The 9772-nt window shown below is 46.0% G+C and overlaps 1 protein-coding gene across 1 annotated transcript; it reads right to left on the reverse strand.

The window, feature by feature from the left end:
- Positions 1–2581: 2581 nt before the first annotated feature.
- LOC123439698 lies at positions 2582–4315 on the reverse strand. The gene has a single exon (XM_045116388.1). The coding sequence runs from the start codon at positions 4288–4290 to the stop codon at positions 3661–3663; it is 630 nt and encodes a 209-aa protein (XP_044972323.1). The 5' UTR covers positions 4291–4315; the 3' UTR covers positions 2582–3660.
- Between the last annotated feature and the right edge of the window lie 5457 nt (positions 4316–9772).

The raw sequence follows: 9772 nt of genomic DNA on the forward strand, positions 1-9772 counted from the left end.
AATTCATCCAAGCCTTGGCTAGCATACTTATTATAAGGAATGTCACTTTCATCAAATCTACGAAGATAATTTACCTCTACTACCTCTGTCGGGTTATCAAGACCATGTATTTCCTCAATAGGTGGTAGATTCTTAACATCTTCAGCTTTAATACCTTTTTCTTTCATAGATTTCTTTGCCTCTTGCATATCTTCAGGACTCCAGAATAGAATACCTCTTTACTTCGGGGTTGGTTTTGGAGGTGGTTCCAGAATAGTCCAATCATTATCATTGCTCAATATATTATTCAGTAGTAGTTCAGTTTGGTCATCAGTTTGTTCCCTAAAACACAACCAACACAACTATCTAGGTGGTCCCTATAAGCATTGGTTAGTCATTATAAAAGATATCGAGTATTTCATTTTTCTTGAGAGGGTGATCAGGCAAAGCATTAAGTAACGAGAGAAGCGTCCCCCAAGCTTGTGGGAGACTCTCTTCTTTAGTTTGCACAAAGTTAAATATTTCCTGCAAGGAAGCTTGTTTCTTATGGGCAGGAAAATATTTTTCAGAGAAGTAGTAAATCATATCCTGGGGACTACACACACAACAAGGAGCGAGAGAATTAAACCATATCTTAGCATAACCCTTTAATGAGAACGGAAACAGCTTAAGAATATAGTAATAACAATTTTTTTCCTCATGAGTAAATAGGGTGGCTATATCATTCAGTTTAGTAAGGTGTGCCACAACAGTTTCAGATTCATAACAATGGGAAGGATCATAGTCTACCAAAGTAATTAACTCAGGATTGACAGAGAATTCATAATCCTTATCAGTAAGATAGATAGGTGAAGTAGTAAACTTGGGATCATATTGCATTCTAGCATTCAAATACTTTTCCTTCCACTTGCATAGCAATTTCTTAAGATCATCTCTATCCTTACAAGCAAGAAAGTCCCTAGCTACTTCTCCTTCCATAACATAACCCTTAGGTATATTAGGCAATTCATATATAGGAGAGCTATGTCTAGTAGGTGCATCATGATGTTCAGTTTCAATAATTTCATCAGATTCAGAAATATCATCAGTTTCAGCATTCACTCTCGCAACTTGTTCATCAAGAAATTCACCAAGTGGCACAATAGTATCAAGCAAAGCATCATCATAAGCATCATGCATAGCAGAACTAGCATCATCAATTACTTGCGACATATCAGATTCAGTAGGAGGTGGTGGTGTCGCAAATTTACTCAGAACAGACGGTGAATCAAGTGCAGAGCTAGATGACAGTTCCTTACCTGCCCTCGTAGTTGAGGGGTAGATCTTGGTTTTAGCGTCTTTCAGATTCTTCATTATGATCAACAGATATAAATTCCAAGTGACTCACAAAATAAAGCTATGCTCCCCGACGACGGCGCGAGAAAAAGGTCTTGATAACCCACAAGTATAGGGGATCACAACAGTTTTCGAGGGTAGAGTATTCAACCCAAATTTATTGATTTGACTCAAGGGGAGCCAAAGAATATTATCGAGTATTAGCAGTTGAGTTGTCAATTCAACCACACGTGAAAGACTTAATATCCGCAACAAGGTATTTAGTAGCAAAGTATTATGGAAGTAACGGTAACGGTGGCAAATGTGAGAGTAGCAGATTTGTAGTGATTTTAACAATATCAACGGAAAAGTAACTTAGCAAAGACCAATATGTGGAAAGCTCGTAGGCAATGGATCAATGATGGATAATTATGTCGGATGGCATACATAAAGCAACAGTCATAACATAGGGTGATATAGAACTAGCTCCAATTCACCAATGTAATGTAGGCATGTATTCCATATATAGTCATACGTGCTTATGGAAAAGAACTTGCATGACATCTTTTGTCCTACCCTTCCGTGGCAGCGGGGTCCTAATGGAAACTAAGGGATATTAAGGCCTCATTTCAATAGAGAACCGGACCAAAGCATTAACACTCATTGAATACATGAACTCCTCAAACTACGGTAATCACCGGAAAGAATCCCAGTTATTGTCACCCTAGGGATGCGGATCATAACTCGTAATAGGTGTCAACCACTTGCAAGATAGGATCAAGAACACAAATATATTCATGAAAACATAATAGGTTGAGATCTAAAATCATGGCACTCGGGCCCTAGTGACAAGCATTAAGCATAGCAAAGTCATAACAACATTAATCTCAGAACATAATGGATACTAGGGATCAAACCCTAACAAAACTAACTCGATTACATGATAGATCTCATCCAACCCATCACCGTCCAGCAAGCCTACGATGAAATTACTCACGAATGACGGAGAACATCATGAAATTGGTGATGAAGGATGGTTGGTGATGACGACGACGTCGATTTCCCCTCTCCGGAGCCCAAATCAGACTCCATATCTGCCCTTTCGAGGAAGAACAAGAGGTGGCGACGGCTCTGTATCATAAACAAGGTCGGCGGAGCCAAAGGGGGCCCACAAGCCAGGGGCCCGCCCTAGGGGGCGTGCCCTGCAGGCTTGTGGCCCCTCTCTGGTTGATTCTTTCGCCAATATTTTTTATTAATTTCAAAAACATTCTTCGTAAATTTTAAAGTCTATCCGAAAACTTTTATTTCTGCACAAAAATAATACCAACGCAATTCTGCTGAAAAGAGCGTCAGTCCGGGTTAGTTCCATTCATATCAAGCCAATAAAAGTCCAAAACAAAGACAAAAAAGTTTAGAAAAGTAGATACGTTGGAGACGTATCATACAACAGCTGTTCCGCCAGCGTGGGGATGGGTAAGGATCTGTTGTGGGCCTGTATGCGAGGACTGTGACGCAGAAGCTGCAAGCCAATAGACCCAGCCAAGGTTTTGTGTCTTGTTTTTTTGCCTCTTGGAAGGAGTTGATTTGGAAGATGGAGAGGGGAATAGTGGTGGTAGTCGGGGGATCAAAAGCGGGGTGACCTCCCCAACCTTCGTGGCCTCAGAAGTCGCGTCCCCAACCAGCGAGGAGGCCCCGAGCTACAGTTCGACTTGGACAGTTTCATGTTGGAGAAAAAGCGGGGTGATCTCCCCTGCCTCCGTGGCCACAGGAGACACATCCCAGACCGGCCGGGAGACCCCACGTGCAGATCAACCTGAATAGCTTCGTCATGGACTAAAAGCAGGGTGAACTCCCTAACCTCCGTGGCCGTCGGAGTCGTATCCCGAGCACCCAGTTGCATAACATCTTGGGTAGCTTCATGGCTTGCCTCACCCAACAAAGACTGGACCGAGCATCCATCTCTGTGCTACAGATCTTCCTGGTAGACATCATTGCCCGTGTAATCCTCCTGCTGAAGCCTTGCATGAGCAGAAACGGCAGTAGCTTCTAAGGAGGGTCCCAAGCCAGTCGGGGGAGAGGTAGGGACGCACAGAGCAGGCACAAGGCTGACCAATGGAGCAGAATCAACCTCCAAGTTGAGAAAGGGCTGGACTTTGGACCCCAGACACGCAACACGCTGCAGCCAGTCCAGGATCGGGGAGGTAGGGACAATATCCACTATGTCCCTGGAGGTTGTACGCGGAGACAGAGGTGGAGAGCGGCATCGAGTCTCCTCCGAGACGACATCAACATCCGGCGTAGGGGACTGATCTTGCGGACGATGGCGAGTACAAGAACCCGAGGCCGGAATCACCTCGCCAGATGGCATCAACTGAAGGCGACCAAGGTCCAGCGTGCGCATGCTCGAGAGCTCTGAAGCATCGTGTTGACGCCCATCTCTGCGGTCGTCGCGCCGCTCCCCTCGCCCATCGTGGTCAACGTAGCGTTGGCCGCCACGATCATCATCAGGCCGACGAGACCGACTGCGGAAGAGACGGTCCCTCGAAGAGGAGGACCGACTATGGTTGTCGCGACAGCGTCGCTCGCCCCGGTCTTCGTCTTCATCACGGCGTTGGTGGTCGTTGTCGTCCCGGCGAGGCGGAGCCGGCTCCCGCCTATTGCGAAGCCGCAATTAGCCATCAACCACAGCCATCTGAATGGTGAAGGGCTGAGAGCGAGGTCGTCGGGGGATCCGCCCCTAAGCATCAGGGGTGTAGTCCTCAAGAAGGTCCATGTGGACAAAAACACGCTTCTAGATGCCGGAGTAACCAATGGCCGTTGATGGAGCTTCTCCAACCCTCGTGTCGACACGGGGCGTGAAGATAACCTGCTGGAATTTGGGGACGGCCTAGGGGTTCGCCGACCACGCCCACAGCTTGGGGCAAGTGGCATCCTCCTACACCGCCACACCCTCGCTCCAAGCATTGAGCGGGATACTCTTGATGCAGAGGTGGACATGGAAGTTTCCCCGCACCACGTCCTCCTGCGCATCCGTCCTCTAATTTGCCCCATGGATGTCAAGGCCGGCGTGGCGAAAGCGGCCCGGAGACGCCGTACGACGGCACGGGTACTGGATAGCACGGTATCCATGCGTACGGCGGCACGGGTGCACCACCTACTATCGTGACATATCTCTGCCAACACTGCCTAAGCCAAGCCAAACGCACGTTCGTTCTTCACCAATTTTCACTGCCGACGAGGAGATCATTCGACAATGAGCAAGATAGTGGTGATCAGCGGGTCCGACAACATCAGGCAACACCTTGTAACGGTGAGCCTCAACGCCGGCCACGGAACGACCATGATCGTCCGCCCGGTCACCGTCGCATCCGACTCCGACAAGGCGAAGCTCTGAACTCCCTTGAGGCTCCTAGAGTCACCGTTGTCTACGTACGCACATATCACAGGAGTACAAGCTTACAACTTACTACATTTTATATAGGCACCCTTTCGCAATCCAGGTGCGGGTAAGCACCGGGGAATTAATTGCGTGTCAGCGTGTGCATGTACGGGGACATCAAGGACGACGGGAGCTTGGTGGCGGTGATCATATCCATATTAGTTACCTTGGTAGAAAGCTACTAGGGAGTAATTACGCTACTGCTCCTCTTGGTTTGTTTGTTTGGTTTGTTTGTTTTTTCTTGCGGCGACTCTTAGGCCCCGTTTGAAACCATAATAAATTATAATAATTTAGATTATGAAGATAGATTATATAATCTGGTTTATAAAAATAATTTAGGTGGGCATGTTTGGAAGCTAAATTATATAAACTGTAATCTGGGTTTTACATTATACAATTACATGTGTGCACTCTATATTTTCTTAAACGGTCATTTTTTTATTCATCTCGCCATCTGGTTTGCTTGGCGTCAAATTTGAATCGGCAGACATTTGTATTAGTCATGTACGAACGTGTTATTTTCTAACAAATTTGAATTGTAGACTAATCATTGTACGAAAATATACGATGGGCGCACATCGTTAACTTTGAAGGAAAATCTCATCCGAATGAAGAACATAGCTACATGGTCCATGGGAAATTAAAAACTACATTATAAAATTATCATGTAATACCAAATCTACTCTACTTCCCCATCAAAGTATTACATATAGTGTCATGGAAGGCATTCATGTCGATATCCTGAGTGCCATCACAACTTTGTCGAGGATGATTTTGTGGCGGCATTGGCATATAGTTCTCATCTTCATCACACTTATCAAACTCTTCGTCACTCAACGCAGTCTCTCAGATGAAATTATGTAGAGCCATACATGCGAGAATGATTTTACTTTGCTTCTCTAATGCATATGTCGGTGTGGCTAATAAAATCCTCCATTTCGTCTTCAAAACTCCAAAAGACCTCTCAATGACATTGCGAAGAGATGAATGGTAGTAATTGAATAGTTCTTTGCTACCTTTTGGTCCTGGACCTTGACGAAATTCTGGTAAATGGTACTTCGTCCCCTTGTAAGGTGCAATGTAGCCTTTTCTGTTTGGATACCCCGAGTCGACAAGTTAAAATTTACCTAAAATGTTATGAGCTGATATGAGCATGTATCAAAAATAAGTAAAAATAATATCAACATGATTGAAATTTCTCTAGTTACCTAGTGGAGGATGAGGAAACTTGTTACCATATTTGTTTAAAGCATCGTTGAATACTCTCATGTCATGTACGGAACCCGACCAACCGGCAACAACAAATGTAAACCTCATATCAAAGTCACATATTGCTAACACATTTTGACTAGAATAACCATGACGCCCGACATACTGAATCACTTTTGCAGCTGGCACTTGGACACGTATATGTGTCCCATCTATTGCTCCAATGCAATTATCAAAGTGTGGTGTGAAGCGTGCTTCTTGCAGTTTTGAATGAATTGTACTATATGTTGGATCTTTCACTTTAATAATATCAACAGATAGCACGTAGACACTTTCCACAACATGATCAAACCTCCTACTAACTGTCTCAGGTGACCTTCTGAATCTATTTTTAGCTTGTCTAAAAGTTTGTGGGGCACCAACCATCCATAAGAACATTGCCAAAGATCCTAGAGTGCACATATTTTCTAAGGACTTCAATCCATATTTCGACCTTAACAAATCATGGAGCTCGTAAAAGAGTTCTCTACTCATTCTAAACATGCTGGAACACTCAGTTGGGTCTTTCAAGGTTCGAATAGTCCAATCATAACCAGACTCACCTTCTTCTGCATGTACTGACCTCTTTTTATCTTGCAAGAAAGTCACTTCAGAGTACATACCAATCATGCAGGCTACAGCTGCATGCCGCTTCAAAGTTTGTCTTGCAAAGTTAAATGTATCATCCTCTGAATCATCACTTCAAAAATATTCAAGTGAATTATCACTTGACCAATTCATCTACAGATTGAACAAAATGCAGCAGTGTTTTCCCTATTGGTTCATTCAGCCTTATCAATATCATCATTCTAGTACACAAGCATGTTAATGTTATACACAGTATGTACTGTTGCAACCTAAAAACTAAGAACAATTGTACTGGTTATACATGTTCTATCATGCTTACATAACAGAGTATCCAATTCTTGCAACATGATAAAGAGCTAAGAACGTATTTCAAACATTGAACAAATTGCATAAATTATTTAAACATTAAGGAAAGTTTACTCATTCATCATCTCCAACACCATCATAATACTGATCATTGAAGTTGGAGTCCTGTGGCTCATGCTCTCTAGGAGGAACACCATCAATCTCAATTGAACTGCTGCTAAGACGAGGCACTTGATACGGCGGAGAGGATGGTGGGATTGGAAGTCGACCAGTCTGCCCACTCCGGCCTACGCCATGCACACATCCAGCACCACGACCAACGGCTGCCTCCTCTGGTCCCAGTACAGGGTCGCGGCCACGGCGGAAACCGTGACCAGCACGGTCACCACTGCCCCCCCCACCAACGACCATCACCAGAGCGCCCAGCACGACCACCACCAGAGTGCCCACTACGGTCAGTCATGTGGCCTGCCCCTGCACAACGGTCACCGCCTCGGGAAGCTCCAGCCATGAACTCAGGCTGCTCTTCTCCATACACATCCGCTAGCATTGAATGCAGGAAGTCCATGAACAAGGCATGCAAATTGAGGTCCAATCCTCCAAAAACGGCAGATCCATGGGCAGGGAAACAAACGCAATCGTCGGCGATGGTCGAATCGACGGGATGGCCATGGGAACAGACCTTCTCACTCCTTCTCGCAGGGATTGAATCTGTGACATCCTCGACTTTTGCTACAGTAGTAATTGTAATTAAGCTACAGTGATCAACCGCTAATGATGCCACGTCATCGGATTTCCATCTCAGACCCGCGTTGATTCGAGTTTGTCCGGATTTCAAATTTGAAAACAAAAGTAGAGTACGTTATGAGTTCATTGCAAATATTAAAAGAATATATATGTAAAAATAAAAGGGGAAAGTATTAAAGAAATAATAATGATAAAAGAAAGAAAAGAAAACTGAAAGAAAGAAATAATAAAAAGGAAAAAGGTAAAACAAAACAAAACAAATCAAAAAGAAAAAGGAACAACCCCCCCCCCCCCCAACCGGCCCAGCTGGGCCAAAAGGGGCCCAACCGGCCAAACCCTAACCCCCCTAGCGACCAGACCCCCCTCCCCTCGCTACTCCCTCCCTTTCCCACGCCGCCGCCAGCCACCCCCCCCCTCGTGGGGGGCCCCACCCCCCCACCGACACTCCCTCTCTCTCTCGGTCCTCCCACCCCACGAGAGACAGCCCCCACCCCCACGATCTCCCTCCTCTCCCGTGGCGACTCCCTCTCCCTCCCGTCGCCCCCCTCCTCTCCACCTCGCCTCTCCCTCCCAGATCGCCTCCACCTCGCCCCTCTTCCTCCCCAGCCGGCGGCCACTCCTCCCGCCGGCAGCCCCCCCCGGCGGCCACCTCCTCCACCGAGCCGCCCGCCCCTCGGCCTCCACCCCGCCGGCAGGGGGCCCCGGCTGCCTCGGCCTCCACCTCGGCCGGCCTCCCTCGGCCCCTTCACCACGCCGGCGAGCCCCTCTTCCACCGGTCCTCCCCTACGCCTCTTCCTCGCCGGATCCGGCCGGTTCCCCTCGCCGGCACGTCACCATCATCACCGTCCCCTTCATCACCGCATAGCCGTCTCCACCATCACCTTCGTGCGAACTCCGGCTTCACCGGGCCGTCACGTCACCGTCGGTGAGCCCCTCCTCGGGCTCCTCCCACCTTGTCGTTCTCCTCGACGTCCCGGTTCCGTTCCGGCAAACGGGGCCTCGATCCGTCGACGGTGGACTCCGGTAGGAGGATTTGAAGTTTAGGTTCTTCTAGGTGGAGTTGGAGCAAAGTGAGTTCTCTGTCTCTGTTAACAGAGAGAGAGATGAGAGCTTTTGAGAGAAAAGAAATAAAAACAATTGATGTATTAGATGCCGTATGTATGTATGTATGTATGTATGTATTCGATACCCGTATTATGTATGTATTTGCGTATATAGTCATGTGGAGAGATACGACATTTGTATGGTTATTTATTTGTGATTAAAATGTGTAAATGGCCTAGGGTCACTTACCGGTGGGGCCAATGCACCCGCTGTCTACGACAAGGAGGCCCCACGCGATAATTAAAAATAATGTTTTTCTTAAATAAATAAATAAATAGATATATTAGTTAAAATAATTAATTAACATAATTAGAGTATGACACGCGGGTCCCTCACTAAATTAATCTGATAAATCAATATTTAATCGATATTAAAACTTGTGCCTATGACGTTCGGGACCCGCTGGTCAGTTGACCGGTCAAATGTGATGTCAGCATGACATCGCGATGATGTCATAATAGGATTTTATTAAATCTTTTATATCTGTTTTTAATTCCTAAATAATTAATAAAACTTTGAAAATTAATATTAAATAATCCGTAAGTCAGATCAAATTATTTTCAACATGAAAGTTGATCAGCAAAGCAAGACGAACCCGGATACACGACACGTTCGTCTGTCACGCGTCCCTAGCATAGCAAACATGGAACTTTTCCTCCGTTTCCAGTATAACCGGTAGTAGCCCGAGACCCGGAAAATATCGTCAGATATTCTTCCGACCCGTCTCTGACGGATGTTGCTCCGTTAGCTCATGCCTAGCCTGCATCTTTTCATGTCATGCTTTGTGTTGCATCGGTGCTATTATTTATTGTTTCTTCCCCCTCTTCTTACCGGTAGACCCCGAGACTGACGCTGCTGCCGGGTACATCTCCGACCCTGCCGATCAGTCCTTTGCCGCAGAGCAGCAAGGCAAGCAAATTCCCCTTGATCATTCCTATATCGCCTATGTCTTTCTTCCTACTGCTTGCATTAGTAGTTTGCTACTGTTGTAGTTAGCTCCTATATCTGATGCATAGCCTGTTTTTGATGAACTGCTACTTTCAGTCA

The sequence above is a fragment of the Hordeum vulgare genome, chromosome 3H, assembly GCF_904849725.1.
Source record: "Hordeum vulgare subsp. vulgare chromosome 3H, MorexV3_pseudomolecules_assembly, whole genome shotgun sequence".
Taxonomy (NCBI): domain Eukaryota; kingdom Viridiplantae; phylum Streptophyta; class Magnoliopsida; order Poales; family Poaceae; genus Hordeum; species Hordeum vulgare.